Consider the following 25170-nt stretch of genomic DNA (forward strand, 5'->3'; position numbering starts at 1 on the left):
AGACCTATATTTCCTGTATATGCACATATATGCACCTCAGTATTGCCTATATGTGGCATATATACGCATATATGCAGCATATATGTGCATATACACTGCATATAGGTTTCATATATGCGCATATATCCACACATAGGTTCTTTCCATATGGGTAATTTTCTGTAAAGTTGCTTTGCAATGATTTATATCATAAAAAGTGCTACACAAATAAACTTGAATAGAATTTAATTTAATTCACTTCTGCTTTGTAATGTAGACACATGCATTTTCTGTAAAGCTGCTTTAAAACAATGTCTATTGTGAAAAGCGCTATACAAATAAATTTGAATTGAATTGATTCAGATTAGTAGTCAGAAAAAGGAGAGAGGAATGAGGTTGGGAACCACTGTTTCAGTGTACCTTGAGGTTCACCTGTAATGTTGTGTGGAAGATCTGCTGCTTCCCCACTGATTATCATCATCATCACCATGACCCTTAATCACCGCCCCTCACCTTCACTAAAACGCCGGGCCAATAATCCTCTCAAGTGCTAGGGCCAGAGAAGATGAGTGCCACAAGGATACGCTGTTTTCTGTCAAATCTAAGCGTAAATACAAAACGTATCCTTGAAGACTGATACAGAAGAGCGTACGCTGCCTGCGTTCCGCTCATATTCTCCAAAATGGCGCTACAGTGATGTGGAGAGACACAGAGGAGACAGATATAATAATGTTGAATAAAGTTGAATAAAGTTGTTATTTTTGTTTTCTTCTTGTACAAAGTATCCTCGTCGCTTCATAACATTAAATATGTCCGATGCAATGGATGCAGTGCAGAGTAGCTATATATTAATGGTAAATTTGTTATAATATAAGTATATACGTTACATGTACAAACTTTTTATCTATTACGATATTTTATCTATTACGATGAAATAAACAATGATTCAATTTACAGCACATTCATAAATTAAATTAAAAAAATTAAAAGCCAAAATTCAGCTGATGTGCATTTTTTATTCATAATTTTGTAGAAAAAAAGGTTGGATTTTATGCAGTGATGGTCTGGCCACCGACACAATTTATTTGAACGCATCTGACAACTTAAAAACACTCAATTGCGTTTATTTGTCACGTGGCAAACGCAATAAAAGAATTGTTCAAGAACGATCTCCAGAACGATTTGAAAACCAATACTAACATTGTCTGAATTGCTAAATTATAGTTTGTTTTATTATAATATAATATAATAGTTATTGACAATGATTGTCAATAACTATTAGATTATATTATAATAAAATAAACTATAATTTAGCAATTATTTAATATGTATTATAAACGACCAGTTAACAAGGGCCGTATAATCCTAATCTGTACATTTTACTTTTATGTTTCATCTTTTTCATTTGACGTGTGTTTGTGTTTCGGGTGACTTTTATTTTGACATGCATAGACTTGTCTTTGTTCCCGGATGTAGAGTCATTCACACTTTCAAACATGGAGTCTATTTTCCACGAAAAAGTAAGAATCGCGTTTTATCGAATGTAATTTATGACCTATATGTATGTTTCTCACATGTGCTTGACCCGATAAATGAGAGATTTGTCTGCGTGTCAGTGTATCCTCGCAAGAATAAGCTCACTCGGGTTTATTATGAATGCTTCTTGGACTTCTTTCGACTGTCAACAACCAGAATTGGGCTGAAACTTAAGTCTTTTGAAATGTTTGTTTACTGTCAGCATGTGTCACTCTCATTGTTCTCGTGTTGTGTTTCTATAAACATCACAGTAACTAGGTTTCCAAACATGTACCTTGGTACTCTATTACTCACTGAATGAGCATCACGTGACTAATACTGTAGTCCAGGGTCATGGCACTACATGTGTTAAAGTGATGCACAGGTATTATGGGAGTTCCTTCAGTGTAAGATCAGGAGTGAAGTACCTCTGGTCAGCTGTGTGTGTGTGTGTGTGTGTGTGTGTGTGTGTGTGTGTGTGTGTTCAGCAGGAGGGCTCTCTGTGTGCGCAGCACTGCTTGAATAACCTCCTGCAGGGAGAGTACTTTAGTCCAGTGGAGCTGTCCTCCATCGCGCAGCAGCTGGACGAGGAGGAGCGCGTGCGCATGGCTGAAGGAGGCGTGCAGACCGAGGAGTACAGGACCTTCCTGCAGGTGCTCCACACACCAATCATTTCACCATTACACATGATCACAGTCCTAATACTCTTGTGTTCTGCCATCTTCAGCAACCGTCGGGAAACATGGATGACAGCGGCTTCTTCTCCATTCAGGTGAGGCACAGTGAAGCAGTTTAGTGGAGAGATGAGAACACTGCTGCTGCGCTCACTCCTTCTGACATGTTCCTTGTCTCTTTGTGCGTGATTTCCAAAGAAGAACTACATGTTTGTCTTCCATCATACTTTAAAGATGCACTCCACCTCTGAAACAGCTTCCTTTTCATAATGTACTCATCTAATGCTCTGAGTCTCCGGATCTGATGGAGGGAGCGGATGTGATGTGTTGTGATGAGCAGAAGGCGGTTTCAGGAAAAACTCTGGTTCAGTGAAAACTCTGAGTTTGTTAACCCTGAAATGAGGGAAAGTGTGGGTTTTGTGTTTGAGAATGAGAGGTTTGTCAGACCTGAGAAAGCAGGGTAAGTCGAGGCTGTTTCTGAGAGAGAGGTAACTCATACTCAGAGTCAGTTACTGTGGTGACCTACACTGTGGACCTGACCTGGTCAGGAGCAGACTCTCTTCAGTAAACACAGAGCTACTTTCAGTCTCCGCCCCCTTTTTAAAGCACAAGCCACGTATAAAAACCTCGTTCATTCCTGCTGCAAAAGTGCAGTAAGTTTTGTCTTGTTTCAAGTACAAATATCTAAATATTCTTACAACCCGAATTCCGGAAAAGTTGGGACGTTTTTTAAATTTTAATAAAATGAAAACTAAAAGACTTTCAAATCACATGAGCCAATATTTTATTCACAATAGAACATAGATAACATAGCAAATGTTTAAAATGAGAAAATTTACAATTTTATGCACAAAATGAGCTCATTTCAATTTTGATTTCTGCTACAGGTCTCAAAATAGTTGGGACGGGGCATGTTTACCATGGTGTAGCATCTCCTTTTCTTTTCAAAACAGTTTGAAGACGTCTGGGCATTGAGGCTATGAGTTGCTGGAGTTTTGCTGTTGGAATTTGGTCCCATTCTTGCCTTATATAGATTTCCAGCTGCTGAAGAGTTCGTGGTCGTCTTTGACGTATTTTTCGTTTAATGATGCGCCAAATGTTCTCTATAGGTGAAAGATCTGGACTGCAGGCAGGCCAGGTCAGCACCCGGACTCTTCTACGACGAAGCCATGCTGTTGTTATAGCTGCAGTATGTGGTTTTGCATTGTCCTGCTGAAATAAACAAGGCCTTCCCTGAAATAGACGTTGTTTGGAGGGAAGCATATGTTGCTCTAAAACCTTTATATACCTTTCAGCATTCACAGAGCCTTCCAAAACATGCAAGCTGCCCATACCGTATGCACTTATGCACCCCCATACCATCAGAGATGCTGGCTTTTGAACTGAACGCTGATAACATGCTGGAAGGTCTCCCTCCTCTTTAGCCCGGAGGACACGGCGTCCGTGATTTCCAACAAGAATGTCAAATTTGGACTCGTCTGACCATAAAACACTATTCCACTTTGAAATAGTCCATTTTAAATGAGCCTTGGCCCACAGGACACGACGGCGCTTCTGGACCATGTTCACATATGGCTTCCTTTTTGCATGATAGAGCTTTAGTTGGCATCTGCTGATGGCACGGCTGATTGTGTTTACCGACAGTGGTTTCTGAAAGTATTCCTGGGCCCATTTAGTAATGTCATTGACACAATCATGCCGATGAGTGATGCAGTGTCGTCTGAGAGCCCGAAGACCACGGGCATCCAATAAAGGTCTCCGGCCTTGTCCCTTACGCACAGAGATTTCTCCAGTTTCTCTGAATCTTTTGATGATGTTATGCACTGTAGATGATGAGATTTGCAAAGCCTTTTGCAATTTGACGTTGAGGAACATTGTTTTTAAAGTTTTCCACAATTTTTTTACGCAGTCTTTCACAGATTGGAGAGCCTCTGCCCATCTTTACTTCTGAGAGACTCTGCTTCTCTAAGACAAAGCTTTTATAGCTAATCATGTTACAGACCTGATATCAATTAACTTAATTAATCACTAGATGTTCTCCCAGCTGAATCTTTTCAAAACTGCTTGCTTTTTTAGCCATTTGTTGCCCCCGTGCCAACTTTTTTGAGACCTGTAGCAGGCATTAAATTTTAAATGAGCTAATTAAGTGGATAAAAGTGTAAAATTTCTCAGTTTAAACATTTGCTACGTTATCTATGTTCTATTGTGAATAAAATATTGGCTCATGTGATTTGAAATTCCTTTAGTTTTCATTTTATTAAAATTTAAAAAACGTCCCAACTTTTCCAGAATTCGGGTTGTACTTTGAGGTGTGATTTCTATATTCTATAGTTCACTTCAATAATTTTTTACCCATGGAAACAAGACTTAGTACCTTATGTCTTTTTTTTAAATGTAAAAAATGGATATTGATTTAGGAATATTCAGATATTTTGACTGGATACAAGAAGACAAAAGTTCAAGAGCAGGTATTCATTCATTGCACATATTTTCATCATGCAGACACGGTCAAAGTGATTATTACAGAGTGATTAAATGTGAATATTTTGCCATATTCAAATGCATATTTATTTGGATGGTAGTATTTTAAATAGTATTTTTTTTAAACATCGGAGATGCAAGAGCACATTAGTAAGGCCACTGTGACACTATGACGTGGTCACTTTTAATTTATATAGTCATTACATTTTATATTTATCATCTCACCCATGGAACAGCATTTTCTATAATGTCACTCAACAGTGACAATAACAAGACATAAGACATAGACGTACGTGGAGAGCACTGAGGTTCTTGAGTGACTACAGTGCCCATAGACAGAAAGACATGGACAGAGCATTATATGCCCATAAGTGGAAGTAACATGTACAATAAAGGTAATCAGTGTTAAGATTTATAGTGTTCATAAGTAGTCCTGAGGTAATATGACTACTGGGTTAGAACGGTGTCAAAAATGTCTTTGTAGAGTGACATAGACCTACATGGAGAAAATTAAAGTGGCAGTGCAAATGAAATAAATAAACTTAAGAGCAGCACAGATGTATTCCTGAGTAGAGCAATGTCCAAAAGTCATTATAGAGTGTCACAGAGTAACATGAAGGAATATTAAAAAAGTGGCATTGCAAGTACAATGAAAGTAAACATAAGAGCAGCATGTATTCCGATTTTTTTAGATGGAGGACAGCTGATTGTTAAGTAGTCTGATGGCTTGAAGATAGAAGCTGTTCTTCAGTCTGGGTGTCAACTGAAGAACATTCACCAAGTATGTAAACGTCCATTGAACAAAAGCAGAAATAAACAGCACAGCGTCTGTTTCCATAGTGACCCGTCGATTCGTCGCGCTGTTGAGAATGACGTGTTTTTGGAAGCACATACCTCCAGTAAGCAAGGTTTAGGGTTAATCAACCGAAAGTTTAGGGTTTAGCTGACCGTAAGTTAACTGTGCTTTCTGGAACTAACTCTATTCAGCTGTTCTGAACTCAGAGTTTCCCATCCCAGGGTAATTCAACTCAGAGTTCAAGGTTAAACTCAGACTTGGTTGAAACTCCTGATTGAAGCAGGGTCCAGATGTGCAGTGTTTTGAGTGAATCTGAAGTGTTTTGAGTGAATCTGAAGTGTTTTGATGGCATTTTGAGTGAATCTGAAGTGTTTTAAGTGAATCTGAAGTGTTTTGAGTGAAACTGAGGTATTTTGATAGCATTTTGAGTGAATCTGAAGTGTTTTGATGGTGTTTTGAGTGAATCTGAAGTTTTGAGTGAATCTGAAGTTTTGAGTGAATCTGAAGTGTTTAGAGATAATCTGAAGTGTTTTGATTGCGTTTTGAGTGAATCTGAAGTGTTTAAATGGCTTTTTGAATGAATCAGAAGTGTTTTGACGGCGTTTTGAGTGAATCCGAAGTGTTTTGATGGTGTTTTGAGTGAATCTGAAGTGTTTTGAGTGAATCTGAAGTGTTTTGATGGCCTTTTGAGTGAATCTGAAGGGTTTAGAGTGAATCTGAAGTGTTTTGAGTGAATCTGAAGTGTTTTGATGGCGTTTTGAGTGAATCTGAAGTGTTTAAATGGCTTTTTGAATGAATCAGAAGTGTTTTGACGGCGTTTTGAGTGAATCCGAAGTGTTTTGATGGTGTTTTGAGTGAATCTGAAGTGTTTTGAGTGAATCTGAAGTGTTTTGATGGCCTTTTGAGTGAATCTGAAGTGTTTAGAGTGAATCTGAAGTGTTTTGAGTGAATCTGAAGTGTTTTGATGGCCTTTTGAGTGAATCTGAAGGGTTTAGAGTGAATCTGAAGTGTTTTGATGGCGTTTTGAGTGAATCTGAAGTGTTTAGAGTGAATCTGAAGTGTTTTGAGTGAATCTGAAGTGTTTTGATGGCGTTTTGAGTGAATCTGAAGTGTTTAGAGTGAATCTGAAGTGTTTTATTGGCATTTTGAGTGAATCTGAAGTGTTTTGATGGTGTTTTGAGTGAATCTGAAGTGTTTTGATGGCGTTTTGAGTGAATCTGAGGTGTTTGAATGGCTTTTTGAGTGAATCAGAAGTGTTTTGACGGCGTTTTGAGTGAATCTGAAGTGTTTTGGTGTTTTTAGTGAATCTGAAGTGTTTTTAGTGAATCTGAAGTGTTTTGATGGCATTTTGAGTGAATCTGAAGTGTTTAGAGATAATCTGAAGTGTTTTGATTGCGTTTTGAGTGAATTTGAAGTGTTTAAATGGCTTTTTGAGTGAATCAGAAGTGTTTTGACGGCGTTTTGAGTGAATCCAAAGTGTTTTGATGGTGTTTTGAGTGAATCTGAAGTGTTTTGAGTGAATCTGAAGGGTTTTGATGGCCTTTTGAGTGAATCTGAAGGGTTTAGAGTGAATCTGAAGTGTTTTGATGGCGTTTTGAGTGAATCTGAAGTGTTTTGAGTGAATCTGAAGTGTTTTGATGGCGTTTTGAGTGAATCTGAAGTGTTTTGAGTGAATCTGAAGTGTTTTGATGGCAATTTGAGTGAATCTGAAGTGTTTTGATTGTGTTTTGAGTGAATCTGAAGTGTTTTGATTGCGTTTTGAGTGAATCTGAGGTGTTTAAATGGCTTTTTGAGTGAATCAGAAGTGTTTTGACGGCGTTTTGAGTGAATCCGAAGTGTTTTGGTGTTTTTAGTGAATCTGAAGTGTTTTTAGTGAATCTGAAGTGTTTTGATGGCATTTTGAGTGAATCTGAAGTGTTTTGATGGCATTTTGAGTGAATCTGAAGTGTTTAGAGTGAATCCGAAGTGTTTTGGTGTTTTTAGTGAATCTGAAGTGTTTTTAGTGAATCTGAAGTGTTTTGATGGCATTTTGAGTGAATCTGAAGTGTTTTGATGGCATTTTGAGTGAATCTGAAGTGTTTAGAGTGAATCTGAAGTGTTTTGGCGTTTTGAGTGAATCTGAAGTGTTTTGATGGCATTTTGAGTGAATCTCAAGTGTTTAGAGTGAATCTGAAGTGTTTTGAGTGAATCTGAGGTATTTTGATGGCATTTTGAGTGAATCTGAAGTGTTTTGATGGTGTTTTGAGTGAATCTGAAGTTTTGAGTGAATCTGAAGTGTTTAGAGAGAATCTGAAGTGTTTTGATTGCGTTTTGAGTGAATCTGAAGTGTTTAAATGGCTTTTTGAGTGAATCTGAAGTGTTTTGACGGCGTTTTGAGTGAATCCGAAGTGTTTTGATGGTGTTTTGAGTGAATCTGAAGTGTTTAGAGTGAATCTGAAGTGTTTTGAGTGAATCTGAAGTGTTTTGATGGCGTTTTGATTGAATTTAAAGTGTTTTGAGTGAATCTGAATTGCTTTGATGGCGTTTTGATTGAATCTAAAGTGTTTTGAGTGAATCTGAAGTGTTTTGATGGCGTTTTGAGTGAATCTGAAGGGAATCAGAAGTGTTTTGATGGCGTTTTGAGTAAATCTGAAGTGTTTTGGATGAATCAGAAGTGTTTTGGCGTTTTGAGTGAATCTGAAGTGTTTTCAGTGAATCTGAAGTGTTTTGATGGCGTTTTGAGTGGATCTGAAGTTTATCTGAAGTGTTTAGATGGTGTTTTGAATGAATCTGAAGTGTTTTGAGTGGATCTGAAGTGTTTTGATGGCGTTTTGAGTGAATCTGAAGTGTTTTGAGTGAATCTGAAGCGTTTTGAGTGAATCTGAAGTGTTTTGATGGCGTTTTGAGTGAATCCAAAATGTTTTGATGGCGTTTTGAGTTAATCTGAATTGCTTTGATGGCGTTTTGATTGAATCTGAAGGGAATCTGAAGTGTTTTGATGGCGTTTTGAGTAAATCTGAAGTGTTTTGGATGAATCCGAAGTGTTTTGATGGCGTTTTGAGTGGATCTGAATTGTTTTGAGTGGATCTGAAGTGAATCTAAAGTGTTTAGATGGCGTTTTGAATGAATCTGAAGTGTTTTGAGTGAATCTGGAGTGTTTAGATGGCGTTTTGAGTGAATCTGAAGTGTTTAGATGGCATTTTGAATGAATCTGAAGTGTTTAGATGGCGTTTTGAATGAATCTGAAGTGTTTTGAGTGAATCTGAAGTGTTTTGAGGGCGTTTTGAGTGAATCTGAAGTGTTTTGATGGCATTTTGAGTGAATCTGAAGTGCTTTGATGGCGTTTTGAGTGAATCTGAAGTGAATCTTAAGTGTTTTGAGTGAATTCGAAGTGTTTTGATGGCGTTTTGAGTGAATCCAAAGTGTTTTGATGGCGTTTTGAGTGGATCTGAAGTGTTTTGATGGCGTTTTGAGTGAATTTAAAGTTTTTTGAGTGAATCTGAAGTGTTTTGATGGTGGTTTGAGTGAATCTGAAGCGTTTTGAGTGAATCTGAAGTGTTTTGATGGTGTTTTGAGTGAATCTGAAGTGTTTTGATGGCGTTTTGAGTGAATCTGAAGTGTTTTGATGGCGTTTTGAGTGAATCTGAAGTGTTTTGGTGGCAATTTGAGTGAATCTGAAGCGTTTTGAGTGAATCTGAAGTGTTTTGATGGTGTTTTGAGTGAATCTGAAGTGTTTTGATGGCGTTTTGAGTGGATCTGAAGTGTTTTGATGGCGTTTTGAGTGGATCTGAAGTGTTTTGATGGCTTTTTGAGTGAATTTGAAGTGTTTTCAGTGAATCTGAAGTGTTTTGATGGCGTTTTGAGTGAATCTGAAGGGAATCTGAAGTGTTTTGATGGTGTTTTGAGTGAATCTGAAGTGAATCTGAAGCGTTTTGAGTGGATCTGAAGTGTTTTGATGGCGTTTTGAGTGAATTTGAAGTGTTTTCAGTGAATCTGAAGTGTTTTGATGGCGTTTTGAGTGAATCTGAAGGGAATCTGAAGTGTTTTGATGGCGTTTTGAGTGAATCTGAAGTGTTTTGATGGCGTTTTGAGTGGATCTGAAGTGTTTTGATGGCGTTTTGAGTGAATTTGAAGTGTTTTCAGTGAATCTGAAGTGTTTTGATGGCGTTTTGAGTGAATCTGAAGGGAATCTGGAGTGTTTAGATGGCGTTTTGAGTGAATCTGAAGTGTTTAGATGGCATTTTGAATGAATCTGAAGTGTTTAGATGGCGTTTTGAATGAATCTGAAGTGTTTTGAGTGAATCTGAAGTGTTTTGAGGGCGTTTTGAGTGAATCTGAAGTGTTTTGATGGCATTTTGAGTGAATCTGAAGTGCTTTGATGGCGTTTTGAGTGAATCTGAAGTGAATCTTAAGTGTTTTGAGTGAATTCGAAGTGTTTTGATGGCGTTTTGAGTGAATCCAAAGTGTTTTGATGGCGTTTTGAGTGGATCTGAAGTGTTTTGATGGCGTTTTGAGTGAATTTAAAGTTTTTTGAGTGAATCTGAAGTGTTTTGATGGTGGTTTGAGTGAATCTGAAGCGTTTTGAGTGAATCTGAAGTGTTTTGATGGTGTTTTGAGTGAATCTGAAGTGTTTTGATGGTGGTTTGAGTGAATCTGAAGCGTTTTGAGTGAATCTGAAGTGTTTTGATGGTGTTTTGAGTGAATCCGAAGTGTTTTGATGGTGTTTTGAGTGAATCTGAAGTGTTTTGATGGCGTTTAGAGTGAATCTGAAGTGTTTTGATGGCGTTTTGAGTGAATCTGAAGTGTTTTGATGGCGTTTTGAGTGGATCTGAAGTGTTTTGATGGCGTTTTGAGTGAATTTGAAGTGTTTTCAGTGAATCTGAAGTGTTTTGATGGCGTTTTGAGTGAATCTGAAGGGAATCTGAAGTGTTTTGATGGTGTTTTGAGTGAATCTGAAGTGAATCTGAAGCGTTTTGATGGCGTTTTGATTGAATCTGAAGTGTTTTGGATGAATCAGAAGTGTTTTGATGGCGTTTTGAGTGAATCTGAAGTGTTTTGATGGCGTTTTGAGTGGATCTGAAGTGTTTTGAGTGGATCTGAAGTGTATCTGAAGTGTTTAGATGGTGTTTTGAATGAATCTGAAGTGTTTTGAGTGGATCTGAAGTGTTTTGATGGCGTTTTGAGTGAATCTGAAGTGTTTTGAGTGAATCTGAAGTGTTTTGATGGCGTTTTGAGTGAATCCAAAGTGTTTTGATGGCGTTTTGAGTGGATCTGAAGTGTTTTGATGGCGTTTTGAGTGAATTTAAAGTTTTTTGAGTGAATCTGAAGTGTTTTGATGGCGTTTTGAGTGAATCTGAAGTGTTTTGATGGCGTTTTGAGTGAATCTGAATTGCTTTGATGGCGTTTTGATTGAATCTGAAGGGAATCTGAAGTGTTTTGATGACATTTTGAGTAAATCTGAAGTGTTTTGGATGAATCCAAAGTGTTTTGATGGCTTTTTGAGTGGATCTGAATTATTTTGAGTGGATCTGAAGTGAATCTGAAGGGTTTAGATGGCGTTTTGAGTAAATCTGAAGTGTTTTGGATGAATCAGAAGTGTTTTTGATGGCGTTTTGAGTGAATCTGAAGTGTTTTTAGTGAATCCGAAGTGTTTTGATGGCGTTTTGAGTGGATCTGAATTGTTTTGAGTGGATCTGAAGTGAATCTGAAGTGTTTAGATGGCGTTTTGAATGAATCTGAAGTGTTTTGAGTGAATCTGAAGTGTTTTGAGTGAATCTGAAGTGTTTAGATGGCGTTTTGAGTGAATCTGAAGTGTTTAGATGGCATTTTGAATGAATCTGAAGTGTTTAGATGGCGTTTTGAATGAATCTGTAGTGTTTTGAGTGAATCTGAAGTGTTTTGATGGCGTTTTGAGTGAATCTGAAGTGTTTTGATGGCGTTTTGAGTGAATCTGAAGTGTTTTGATGGCGTTTTGAGTGAATCTGAAGTGAATCTTAAGTGTTTTGAGTGAATCTGAAGTGAATCTTAAGTGTTTTGAGTGAATCTGAAGTGTTTTGATGGCGTTTTGAGTGAATCTGAAGGGAATCTGAAGATTTTTGATGGTGTTTTGAGTGAATCTGAAGTGGTTTGATGGCGTTTTGATTGAATCTGAAGTGTTTTGGATGAATCAGAAGTGTTTTGATGGCGTTTTGAGTGAATCTGAAGCGTTTTGAGTGAATAAAGTGTTTTGATGGCGTTTTGAGTGGATCTTAAGTGTTTTGAGTGGATCTGAAGTGTATCTGAAGTGTTTAGATGGTGTTTTGAATGAATCTGAAGTGTTTTGAGTGGATCTGAAGTGTTTTGATGGCGTTTTGAGTGAATCTGAAGTGTTTTGAGTGAATCTGAAGTGTTTTGATGGCGTTTTGAGTGAATCTGAAGTGTTTTGATGGCGTTTTGAGTGAATCTGAATTGCTTTGATGGCGTTTTGATTGAATCTGAAGGGAATCTGAAGTGTTTTGATGGCATTCTGAGTAAATCTGAAGTGTTTTGGATGAATCAGAAGTGTTTTTGATGGCGTTTTGAGTGAATCTGAAGTGTTTTGAGTGAATCCGAAGTGTTTTGATGGCGTTTTGAGTGGATCTGAAGTGAATCTGATGTGTTTAGATGGCGTTTTGAATGAATCTGAAGTGTTTTGAGTGAATCTGAAGTGTTTTGAGTGAATCTGAAGTGTTTAGATGGCGTTTTGAGTGAATCTGAAGTGTTTAGATGGCATTTTGAATGAATCTGAAGTGTTTAGATGGCGTTTTGAATGAATCTGAAGTGTTTTGAGTGAATCTGAAGTGTTTTGATGGCGTTTTGAGTGAATCTGAAGTTTTTTGATGGCGTTTTGAGTGAATCTGAAGTGTTTTGATGGCGTTTTGAGTGAATCTGAAGTGAATCTTAAGTGTTTTGAATGAATCTGAAGTGAATCTTAAGTGTTTTGAGTGAATCCGAAGTGTTTTGATGGCGTTTTGAGTGAATCTGAAGTGTTTTGATGGCGTTTTGAGTGAATCTGAAGTGTTTTGATGGCGTTTTGAGTGAATCTGATGTGTTTTGATGGTGTTTTGAGTGAATCTGAAGTGTTTTGATGGCGTTTTGAGTGAATCTGAAGTGTTTTGATGGTGTTTTGAGTGAATCTGAAGTGTTTTGATGGCGTTTTGAGTGAATCCGAAGTGTTTTGATGGCGTTTTCAGTGAATCCAAAGTGTTTTGATGGCGTTTTGAGTGAATCCAAAGTGTTTTGATGGCGTTTTGAATGAATACGAAGTGCTTTGATGGCGTTTTGAGTGAATCTGAATTGTTTTGATGCTGTTTTGAGTGAATCTGAAGTGAATCTGAAGCGTTTTGTTGGCGTTTTGATTTAATCTGAAGTGTTTTGAGTGAATCTGAAGTGTTTTGATGGCGTTTTGAGTGAATCTGAAGGGAATCAGAAGTGTTTTGATGGCGTTTTGAGTAAATCTGAAGTGTTTTGGATGAATCAGAAGTGTTTAGATGGCGTTTTGAATGAATCTGAAGTGTTTTGAGGGCGTTTTGAGTGAATCTGAAGTGTTTTGATGGCGATTTGAGTGAATCTGAAGTGTTTTGATGGCGTTTTAAGTGAATCTGAAGTGCTTTGATGGCGTTTTGAGTGAATCTGAAGTGTTTTGATGGCGTTTTGAGTGAATCTGAAGTGAATCTTAAGTGTTTTGAGTGAATCTGAAGTGAATCTGAAGTGTTTTGAGTGAGTCCGAAGTGTTTTGATGGCGTTTTGAGTGGATCTGAAGTGTTTTGATGGCGTTTTGAGTGAATCTGAAGTGAATCTTAAGTGTTTTGAGTGAATCTGAAGTGAATCTGAAGTGTTTTGAGTGAATCCAAAGTGTTTTGATGGCGTTTTGAGTGGATCTGAAGTGTTTTGATGGCGTTTTGAGTGAATTTAAAGTTTTTTGAGTGAATCTGAAGTGAATCTGAAGTGTTTTGATGGCGTTTTGAGTGAATCTGAAGTGTTTTGATGGCGTTTTGAGTGAATCCGAAGTGTTTTGATGGCGTTTTGAGTGAATCCAAAGTGTTTTGATGGCGTTTTGAGTGAATCCAAAGTGTTTTGATGGCGTTTTGAATGAATACGAAGTGCTTTGATGGCGTTTTGAGTGAATCTGAATTGTTTTGATGGCGTTTTGAGTGGATTTGAAGTGTTTCTGATGGCGTTTTGAGTGAATCTGAAGTGTTTTCAGTGAATCTGAAATGTTTTGATGCTGTTTTGAGTGAATCTGAAGTGAATCTGAAGCGTTTTGATGGCGTTTTGATTGAATCTGAAGTGTTTTGAGTGAATCTGAAGTGTTTTGATGGCGTTTTGAGTGAATCTGAAGGGAATCAGAAGTGTTTTGATGGCGTTTTGAGTAAATCTGAAGTGTTTTGGATGAATCAGAAGTGTTTTGATGGCGTTTTGAGTTTATCTGAAGTGTTTCGAGTGAATCTGAAGCGTTTTGATGGCGTTTTGAGTGAATCTGAAGTGTTTTGATGGCGTTTTAAGTGAATCTGAAGTGCTTTGATGGCGTTTTGAGTGAATCTGAAGTGTTTTGATGGCGTTTTGAGTGAATCTGAAGTGAATCTTAAGTGTTTTGAGTGAATCTGAAGTGAATCTGAAGTGTTTTGAGTGAGTCCGAAGTGTTTTGATGGCGTTTTGAGTGGATCTGAAGTGTTTTGATGGCGTTTTGAGTGAATCTGAAGTGAATCTGAAGTGTTTTGAGTGAATCCAAAGTGTTTTGATGGCGTTTTGAGTGGATCTGAAGTGTTTTGATGGCGTTTTGAGTGAATTTAAAGTTTTTTGAGTGAATCTGAAGTGAATCTGAAGTGTTTTGATGGCGTTTTGAGTGAATCTGAAGTGTTTTGATGGCGTTTTGAGTGAATCCGAAGTGTTTTGATGGCGTTTTGAGTGAATCCAAAGTGTTTTGATGGCGTTTTGAGTGAATCCAAAGTGTTATGATGGCGTTTTGAATGAATACGAAGTGCTTTGATGGCGTTTTGAGTGAATCTGAATTGTTTTGATGGCGTTTTGAGTGGATTTGAAGTGTTTCTGATGGCGTTTTGAGTGAATCTGAAGTGTTTTCAGTGAATCTGAAATGTTTTGATGCTGTTTTGAGTGAATCTGAAGTGAATCTGAAGCGTTTTGATGGCGTTTTGATTGAATCTGAAGTGTTTTGAGTGAATCTGAAGTGTTTTGATGGCGTTTTGAGTGAATCTGAAGGGAATCAGAAGTGTTTTGATGGCGTTTTGAGTAAATCTGAAGTGTTTTGGATGAATCAGAAGTGTTTTGATGGCGTTTTGAGTTTATCTGAAGTGTTTCGAGTGAATCTGAAGCGTTTTGATGGCGTTTTGAGTGGATCTGAAGTGTTTTGAGTGGATCTGAAGTGTATCCGAAGTGTTTAGATGGTGTTTTGAATGAATCTGAAGTGTTTTGAGTGGATCTGAAGTGTTTTGATGGTGTTTTGAGTGAATCTGAAATGTTTTGAGTTAATCTGAAGTGTTTTGATGGCGTTTTGAGTGAATCTGAAGTGTTTTGATGGCGTTTTGAGTGAATCCAAAATGTTTTGATGGCGTTTTGAGTGAATCTGAATTGCTTTGATGGCGTTTTGATGGAATCTGAAGTGTTTTGATGGCGTTTTGAGTTTATCTGAAGTGTTATGAGTGAATCCGAAGTGTTTTGATGGCGTTTTGAGTGGATCTGAATTGTTTTGAGTGGATCTGAAGTGAATCTGAAGTGTTTAGATGGCGTTTTGAATGAATCTGAAGTGTTTTGAGTGAATCTGAAGTGTTTAGATGGCGTTTTGAGTGAATCTGAAGTGTTTAGATGGCATTTTGAATGAATCTGAAGTGTTTAGATGGCGTTTTGAATGAATCTGAAGTGTTTTGAGTGAATCTGAAGTGTTTTGATGGCGTTTTGAGTGAATCTGAAGTGTTTTGAGTGAATCTGAAGTGTTTTGATGGCGATTTGAGTGAATCTGAAGTGTTTTGATGGTGTTTTAAGTTAATCTGAAGTGCTTTGATGGCGTTTTGAGTGAATCTGAAGTGTTTTGATGGCGTTTTGAGTGAATCTGAAGTGTTTTGAGTGAATCCGAAGTGTTTTGATGGCGTTTTGAGTGAATCCAAAGTGTTTTGATGGCGTTTTGAGTGGATCTGAAGTGTTTTGATGGCGTTTTGAGTGAATTTAAAGTTTTTTGAGTGAATCTGAAGTGTTTTGATGGTGGTTTGAGTGAATCTGAAGCGTTTTGAGTGAATCTGAAGTGTTTTGATGGTGTTTTGAGTGAATCTGAATTTTTTTGAGTGGATCTGAAGTGAATCTGAAGTGTTTAGATGGCGTTTTGAATGAATCTGAAGTGTTTTGAGTGAATCCACTGTAAAAAAAAAACAAAAAAAAAACACACAATCAAAGTTATGTCGCCGTTATAGAGATGACTCGTTCTTCCCTTGTCACATTAAATATTCGAACGATTCGTTCAAGAACGACACATCACAAGACACCAAACAAAGAGCTGGTAGGTAACCTTTATCTATGATTTAATATGTTTGTATGGTTTTCTCAGATCAATGTTTTTACCCCGTCAGGCTCTGCTCGCGTTGGTCGTGGTTGATTTCAATCGAATGGTTAGTCAACGTTTAATAAAACACAATAAAAGTAAAATACGCTGGGTGCTATCAAACAATAAACAGTCATGGTTATTTGCATATTTGTATCAGTTTATTCTGTGACAGTGACCACATAGCAAGATTGCACCAAATGACAATATGCACAGAATGTTCCATAATAATAATTGTCTGGTGACACGTTACTTGTTAAAGTCAGTTAGATAGTCAGTTAAATTGTCAGGCCTAACTTAGTCATTTACACGTGAAATGACATGGATGCATTCTGTGCATTTCATTCACAATTTGAAATTTGTTTTTTGAGATTGAGAATAACAGAGTCACATAAGTGTTTCTTTTGAAGGCAGGGAAGAGAGCAGTGCCAAGCCATGAAAAGAAGTAAAGATATAGGGAGTTCCTTTCAAAGAAAAAAATTTAACTCAAATTTAACTTAATGGATATATAGAGGGATGACAAAAATACATTTATCAAAAATGTGCTTTATTACTGCATTTGTTTACAAGTAACTTTGTGAATCTGAAGTGGTTTAATGGCGTTTTGAGTGAATCTGAATTGCTTTGATGGTGTTTTGAGTGAATCTGAAGTGTTTGGATGGTGTTTTGAGTGAATCTGAAGTGTTTTGATGTCGTTTTGAGTGAATCTGAAATGTTTTGAGTGAATCTGAATTGTTTTGAGTCAATCTGAAGTGTTTTGATGGTGTTTTGAGTGAATCTGAAGTGGTTTGATGGCGTTTTGAGTGAATCTGAAGTGTTTTGATGGTGTTTTGAGTGAATCTGAAGTGTTTTGATGTCGTTTTGAGTGAATCTGAAGTGTTTTGAGTGAATCTGAAGTGTTTTGATGGGGTTTTGAGTGAATCTGAAGTGTTTTGAGTCAATCTGAAGTGTTTTGATGGGGTTTTGAGTGAATCTGAATTGTTTTGATGGCGTTTTGAGTGAATCTGAAGTAGGGCTGCACGATATTGGGAAAAAATGACATTGCAATATTTTTTTTTTTTTGCGAAATATATTGTGATATGAAATCTAATCAAATTTTTTCTTACAAACAAAAATGGGGTGAACACGCTTACATTCTCATTTTAAATGATTTAAACATCAGAGTATTATTTAAATTAGAGTAAATTATTTGTTTGTAACTTTAGGATATGGTTTGAATTGTTAACATATTAACTAACATGAACTTACCACGAGCAATACTTTTGTTACTATATTTATTAATCTTTGTTTATCTTAGTTTATAAAAACACAGCTGTTCATTGTTACTTCACAGTGCATTAACTGTTTACAAATACTGTACAACTTTTGATTTCAACAATGAAGGCTATAGCCTAAATGTTGAAATTAACAATGTTGTAGAAGTGCATTTTAGTAATAGTAAATGTTAAATAATGTAGTTAAATAGTTTAATAAATAGAACATGATTGTAACATTAAGTGTTACAGATTTTTTTTATACACCAATTCAGACGTCTCGTGAGTTCAGTGGTGGACAGGTCAGTTGTTTAAACCATTCATTAAATTGAATCAGTTCAAATGAATCATTAGTTCACGAATCAGACGCATTGTGTAATTATCTCTGCAGTTTAGGATATCGCACAAGATTTGACAACACAGAAAACATTTCATCACTGGACAGGTTTTTTTTTTCTCTCGACACCATCGTGTCAATTGATTTTGATTAATATGTGCGAGGGAGAGAGAGCAAAACAGCGCTCGTATTGTTTGAAGACGGTGAGGGTGAGCGTGCGCACGCTCTCTCTCTCTCGCGCGCGCGCTCTCTCTCGCTCTCTTTCTCTCGCGCGCGCTCTCTCTCTCGCGCGCGCTCTCTCTCTCTCTCTCTCTCTCTCTGCTCGTTCTTATATGCGCCCTGTTAAACTGACAGGACTTAAAAACACATGCAAATGATAAACTTTCATTCTATGATGGTTAAGCTGTTCAATTAATCCGCGAATCACATTCGTCAAGGGCCGGGGAGCAGCTGGCCCATACAGTTAATGAATAATGTATCAACTACGACAGCCTACATCGCACATCCTGCGATGTGACTATCGTGGGTTCGTACATCGCGATATCGATGCTTAAACGACACATTGTGCAGCCCTAATCTGAAGTGTTTTGATGGCGTTTTGAGTGAATCTGAAGTGAATCTGCAGTGTTTTGATGGCGTTTTGATTGGATCTGAAGTGTTTTGAGTGAATCTGAAGTGTTTTGATGGCGTTTTGAGTGAATCTGAAGTGTTTTGATGGCGTTTTGAGTGAATCTGAAGTGAATCTGCAGTGTTTTGATGGCGTTTTGAGTGGATCTGAAGTGTTTTGAGTGAATCTGAAGTGTTTTGATGGCGTTTTGAGTGAATCTGAAGTGTTTTGAGTGAATCTGAAGTGTTTTGATGGCATTTTGAGTGAATCTGAAGTGTTTTGATGGCATTCTGATTGAATTTGAAGTGTTTTGATGGCGTTTTGAGTGAATTTGAAGTGTTTTCAGTGAATCTGAAGTGTTTTGATGGTGTTGTGAGTTAATCTGAAGTGAATCTGAAGTGTTTTGAGTGAATCTGAAGTGTTTTGATGGCATTTTGAGTGAATCTGAAGTTTTGAGTAAATCTGAAGTGTTTTGATGGTGTTTTGAGTGAATCTGAAGTTTTGAGTGAATCTGAAGTGTTTTGAGTGGATCTGAAGTGTTTTGATGGCGTTTTGAGTGAATCCAAAGTGTTTTGATGGCGTTTTGAGTGGATCTGAAGTGTTTTGATGGCGTTTTGAGTTTATCTGAAGTGTTATGAGTGAATCCGAAGTGTTTTGATGGCGTTTTGAGTGGATCTGAATTGTTTTGAGTGGATCTGAAGTGAATCTGAAGTGTTTAGATGGCGTTTTGAATGAATCTGAAGTGTTTTGAGTGAATCTGAAGTGTTTAGATGGCGTTTTGAGTGAATCTGAAGTGTTTTGATGGCATTTTGAGTGAATCTGAAGTTTTGAGTAAATCTGAAGTGTTTTGATGGTGTTTTGAGTGAATCTGAAGTTTTGAGTGAATCTGAAGTGTTTTGAGTGGATCTGAAGTGTTTTGATGGTGTTTTGAGTGAATCTGAAGTGTTTTGAGTGAATCTGAAGTTCTGAGTGAATCTGAAGTGTTTTGATGGTGTTTTGAGTGGATCTGAAGTGTTTTGATGGTGTTTTGAGTGAATCTGAAGTGTTTTGAGTGAATCTGAAGTTCTGAGTGAATCTGAAGTGTTTTGATGGTGTTTTGAGTGAATCTGAAGGGTTTTGATGGTGTTATGAGTTAATCTGAAGTGAATCTGAAGTGTTTTGATGGCGTTTTGAGTGAATCTGAAGTTTTGAGTGAATCTGAATTGTTTTGATCGCGTTTTGAGTGAATCTGAAGTTTTGAGTGAATCTGAAGTATTTTGAGTGGATCTGAAGTGTTTTGATGGTGTTTTGAGTGAATCTGAAGTGTTTTGAGTGAATCTGAAGTGTTTTGATGGTGTTTTGAGTGAATCTGAAGTGTTTTGATGGTGTTTTGAGTGAATCTGAAGTGTTTTGAGTGAATCTGAAGTGTTTTGAGTGAATCTGAAATGTTTTGATCGCGTTTTGAGTGAATCTGAAGTTTTGAGTGAATCTGAAGTGTTTTGATGGTGTTTTGAGTGGATCTGAAGTGTTTTGATGGTGTTTTGAGTGGATCTGAAGTGTTTTGATGGTGTTTTGAGTGAATCTGAAGTGTTTTGAGTGAATCTGAAGTGTTTTGAGTGAATCTGAAGTTTTGAGTGAATCTGAAGTGTTTTGATGGTGTTTTGAGTGGATCTGAAGTGTTTTGAGTGAATCTGAAGTGTTTTGAGTGAATCTGAAGTTTTGAGTGAATGTGAAGTGCTTTGATGGTGTTTTGAGTGAATCTGAAGTGTTTTGAGTGGATCTGAAGTGTTTTGATGGTGTTTTGAGTGAATCTGAAGTGTTTTGAGTGAATCTGAAGTTTTGAGTGAATCTGAAGTGTTTTGATGGTGTTTTGAGTGGATCTGAAGTGTTTTGATGGTGTTTTGAGTGAATCTGAAGTGTTTTGAGTGAATCTGAAGTGTTTTGATGGTGTTTTGAGTGGATCTGAAGTGTTTTGATGGTGTTTTGAGTGAATCTGAAGTGTTTTGAGTGAATCTGAAGTTTAGAGTGAATCTGAATTGTTTTGATCGCGTTTTGAGTGAATCTGAAGTTTTGAGTGAATCTGAAGTATTTTGAGTGGATCTGAAGTGTTTTGATGGTGTTTTGAGTGAATCTGAAGTGTTTTGAGTGAATCTGAAGTGTTTTGATGGTGTTTTGAGTGAATCTGAAGTGTTTTGATGGTGTTTTGAGTGAATCTGAAGTGTTTTGAGTGAATCTGAAGTGTTTTGAGTGAATCTGAAATGTTTTGATCGCGTTTTGAGTGAATCTGAAGTTTTGAGTGAATCTGAAGTGTTTTGATGGTGTTTTGAGTGGATCTGAAGTGTTTTGATGGTGTTTTGAGTGGATCTGAAGTGTTTTGATGGTGTTTTGAGTGAATCTGAAGTGTTTTGAGTGAATCTGAAGCGTTTTGAGTGAATCTGAAGTTTTGAGTGAATCTGAAGTGTTTTGATGGTGTTTTGAGTGGATCTGAAGTGTTTTGAGTGAATCTGAAGTGTTTTGAGTGAATCTGAAGTTTTGAGTGAATGTGAAGTGCTTTGATGGTGTTTTGAGTGAATCTGAAGTGTTTTGAGTGGATCTGAAGTGTTTTGATGGTGTTTTGAGTGAATCTGAAGTGTTTTGAGTGAATCTGAAGTTTTGAGTGAATCTGAAGTGTTTTGATGGCGTTTTGAGTGAATCTGAAGTGTTTTGATGGTGTTTTGAGTGAATCTGAAGTGTTTTGAGTGAATCTGAAGTGTTTTGAGTGAATCTGAAGTTTTGAGTGAATGTGAAGTGCTTTGATGGTGTTTTGAGTGGATCTGAAGTGTTTTGATGGTGTTTTGAGTGAATCTGAAGTGTTTTGAGTGAATCTGAAGTTTTGAGTGAATCTGAAGTGTTTTGATGGTGTTTTGAGTGGATCTGAAGTGTTTTGATGGTGTTTTGAGTGAATCTGGAGTGTTTTGAGTGAATCTGAAGTTTTGAGTGAATCTGAAGTGTTTTGATGGCGTTTTGAGTGAATCTGAAGTGTTTTGATAGTGTTTTGAGTGAATCTGAAGTTTTGAGTGAATCTGAAGTGTTTTGATCGCGTTTTGAGTGAATCTGAAGTTTTGAGTGAATCTGAAGTGTTTTAATGGCGTTTTGAGTGAATCTGAAGTGAATCTGCTGTGTTTTGATGGTGTTTTCAGAAGGTGCACTGTGTTTTGCAGGTGATCAGTAACGCTCTGGGGGTTTGGGGTTTGGAAATCATTCTCTTCAACAGTAGAGAGTACCAGCAGTTACAGATCAATCCCATGTGAGTATTTCTGAAAGCTTTATCTTGAGTCCTGTTGTCCGCTGCGTGACCGTTCATCCTCTTCATGTTTGCTCTCAGACACGAGAAGGCCTTTATATGTAACTATAAGGAGCATTGGTTTACGGTGCGTAAGCTGGGACAGCAGGTACGTGTTTAACCCGCAGCATTAGTCTGAGTCTGTGTGAGATGATGTTTGAGTTTACAGCATCTCTCTCTTCATCTAGTGGTTTAATCTGAACTCGCTGCTGACCGGTCCGGAGCTCATCTCAGACACATACTTGGCTCTTTTCTTAGCGCAACTACAGCAGGAAGGTAAAACTCGTACATGATCGTGCTGCGTGACCTCTGCGTCGTCATGTATGTCACAGTGATAATGCTGGAAATCTTGCTCAGCTGAACGTCTCTGCAGGTTATTGCATATTTGTGATCCGGGGAAGCCTGCCGGAGTGTGAAGCTGATCAGATTTTGCGGATCATGCAAGTGGAGCAGCAGCAGCGGCCGAAGCTGATTGGAGAGGACGAGGCCCAGAGGTGCACTGACCGTCATCACATGACATACAGAACAAGACAGTCTTCACCCTCCTGTTGTGACCCACATTACCTTATGTACACTGACGCATTTAGCAGACTCTTTTATCCAAAGCTATTCACAAAAGAGGAACAAATCAATTAGCAGTTCAGTGAGCAAACTGCTTAAAACACTCGTTAAACTATTGATTTCTTCTTGTTTATGAATGTGCATGCATGTGTCAACACAGATATACTTTGGAAAGGCTGAACGATTGTTGGTCAGTGGTTTCCATGCAATTCACCAAAAATCAACACTTTGAAAAACAGCAGTTTATTGTAGCTTGTCAAAGATTAAAATATGAAATCAATGAGAACTATTTCAATTTAACGCTCGGAGTTTACTTGAAATGAGAATCTGTGCAAGGATGTTTCTGGCTCATAGTTCTTAGGATCTGATTGCGGCACTGAAGATAAGTGTGAGAAAGTGTTGATCTTTGCCATCGCATGGGAATATCAGTGTGATGGGCAGCACAAACAGAGAGCTTCAGCACAGCAGGAGGGTTGAACACTTGAGCAGTGTGTGCATCAGATGATGACCGTGATCACGTGATGCACACACAGTGCCGCTCGCGTCCAGCGGTCACTGATGGGCTTGAGCGTGTGCTGTCGGTCAGGGTGTCAGAGCCTGGACACACCACAGAAGAAGTGCTGCTGGATGAGGATGAGGAGGAGCTGAGGAAGGCTCTGGCTCTCAGCAGACAGGGCATGCAGGTGGAGGACGAGGAGGCTGACCTGCGCAGGGCCATTCAGCTCAGCATGCAGGGTGAGACACACCAGCAGCAGCTTCACAGCCCACCCCTGCCATACCTGCACTTATGTGCTTTATCTAGTTGACTTTTTATTCATATTTTTTATTTAGTATTGCATTTTTTTATAGAACAATAGACCCTTTTCACATGATGTCACTCCGTTCTGACGCGAAGCAGGGTTTTCGTACATCCTCCAGCACAGTAAAGATCAAGTTGGTTAGATTTATGTCAAATAAACCAATGTTTTACACATTTACTCGTGGTAACAGAAAGCCTTTTCATTCAGTCAGTTATGATCTGCTCAATACAGTACAATACTCAACAAAACAAGCTTGTACTGCTTAAATATCAGTTAAATGGGGTCTATGTTTTTCCATTTTATTTTGATAGACATGACACATTGTAATTCATAAATACATAATATATGAAGTCTACATAAAAGTTTGTACTGTTTAAAACAGTTTTGTGAGCATAAATATATAATACACATCCGCTGTTATCCGCCTATAACAAACATAAAATACTAATAAAAATTGTTTTGTCTACGATTATCTACATTTTAGATTTGTCACTTCAAATTAACACATTATTTAATGTTAATATATTATTTATTAATCATAGACCATTAGTTAAAGTAAATGTAAAAAACAGTACTGATCTTAAAAAGAGGACAAAAGAGCATCTGACTCAAATCTGAACAGTTGGCCATCCTAGATATAAACCATATCACGTTCTCAGGCATCGTTAGAACTAATTAAACAAGTTACAGGCGTTCATAAACTCACCAGCAATCATTTCTAAGCTCTGGCTATGGGTGAAAGAAAACATCACATCCTCTGACATGATGACGATTTTAAACCTGAAAGATAAAAACAAAAGAAAGATAATGCAAATGAACCAGTCTTCTGCAACAATTATAATGAACAGATGTGACCTTTAAGAGTTGAAGCTCCACTAGACACACAGATCTGCTCTGATCTGCTGTTCTTCACTCTTTAATGTGTTCAGGAGGCAGTGATCCCAGAAGCCCCAGCGCCGCTGTGACCGCAGGTTCATCTCAGGAAGCAGGACGCAGCGAGGAGACGCTCACAGCAGAGGAGCTGCGCAGGAGGAGACAGGTCTACTTCCACAGGTGAGCGCTGGGAGCTTGAGATGCTCTGAGATCAGTCCTGAGTAATGATGGTGATGTGATCTCCTCACAGGCAGCCAGCTCCGCAGGTGAGCCATTCTTCATCATCATCATCATGCATCTGTGTCTGAGACCTGAGATGATGATGTTTTGCAGGTGGAGAGAAGGACAGCGGGACCAAGCCCAGCCAGTGACAGACGCCCTCGACCCGAGCTCTCTTTGGGAATGATGGGAATCACATCTCCTCTCAGAACTGCCCCGGGACGCTCAGGACATTCGTTCAGCGTCGCTCGACCTCTTTGAGTTGATGAGGTGAAAGGGAAGCTGGGGCTTCACCGTGCTCTTCTGTGGACTGTAGTGAAGCACTTCTGCTGGTCAGCGGTCCCTTCACTCTCACGCGCCCTAGATAGACAGCACCGTGTGACGTGGAGATCATCAGACAGATTCAGACCATCTCTTTCTAATCATTCATCAGTCATCAGCAGCTCCTGTGGATCCAGGTTGTGATTTATTTTCTATGATTTCATGTGTTGCTGAACTTGTTTCACATTCAGCATTAGTTTTTAAGTGATTGCTTATTCTTGTACTCCTATCTACACTTATAGTTTCTTAAATAAAAATGTTTTTTTTTCCCCCTGAGTGGGTCTTCTTTGTTTCTTCTCTGGATTATTCTGATTCTGTTAGCCTCAGATGATCCTTCAGTGTTTAGATGGAGAAGAAGGAGTGAGAGATGTACTGTGTCAAAGTTATGCTCCGAGCAGACAGTCAAAAAGAGTGAAACATTCCCACATTTAATCATTTTCAGTGAAACATCTGATGCTCAGACTTCATCAAGCAGAATGAATTCAGGTGTTTGTGATTCCTCCTGACTGAGACTGAACTGAGAAATAATCTAAATCCCAGTCGAGTTCAACTGCTCCTCTGCTGTGATCATGATTCAGACTAAGACTGATCGCTTCACATGAACTAATGACACAATCATCATTCAGTGGTGTGAAACCTGTCTTCTGTGGAATATAGAAGTAGTGTTTTTGTCCGTACAGTGAAAGCCAGTGGTTGTTTTGGATGACATTGACGCTCACTTTAGTGTCAAACAGGTTTGTAAGTAAATTATAACAATCATTTTTGGGTGAACTAACCTATTAAGTTAATATCTGTTACAGTCTTAAAGGAATAGTTCACCAAAAAATAACCATAACTTGCATCAGTGTCTCATCAATGGATGCTCTGCAGTGAATGGGTGCCGTCAGAATGAGAGTCTGATAAAAAC

The 25170-nt window shown here is 38.0% G+C and overlaps 1 protein-coding gene across 1 annotated transcript; it reads left to right on the top strand.

Annotated features, from left to right (window-relative positions):
• The first annotated feature begins 1374 nt into the window (after nt 1-1374).
• On the top strand, nt 1375-23991 carry atxn3 (ataxin 3). The gene is made up of 9 exons (XM_059519737.1): nt 1375-1499; nt 1983-2147; nt 2222-2266; nt 21368-21453; nt 21532-21598; nt 21678-21765; nt 21863-21983; nt 22637-22785; nt 23780-23991. The coding sequence occupies exons 1-9, from the start codon at nt 1476-1478 to the stop codon at nt 23905-23907; spliced, it is 873 nt and encodes a 290-aa protein (XP_059375720.1). The 5' UTR covers nt 1375-1475; the 3' UTR covers nt 23908-23991.
• Nucleotides 23992-25170: the final 1179 nt, after the last annotated feature.

The sequence above is a fragment of the Carassius carassius genome, chromosome 31 (genome assembly GCF_963082965.1).
Source record: "Carassius carassius chromosome 31, fCarCar2.1, whole genome shotgun sequence".
Lineage (NCBI taxonomy): Eukaryota > Metazoa > Chordata > Actinopteri > Cypriniformes > Cyprinidae > Carassius > Carassius carassius.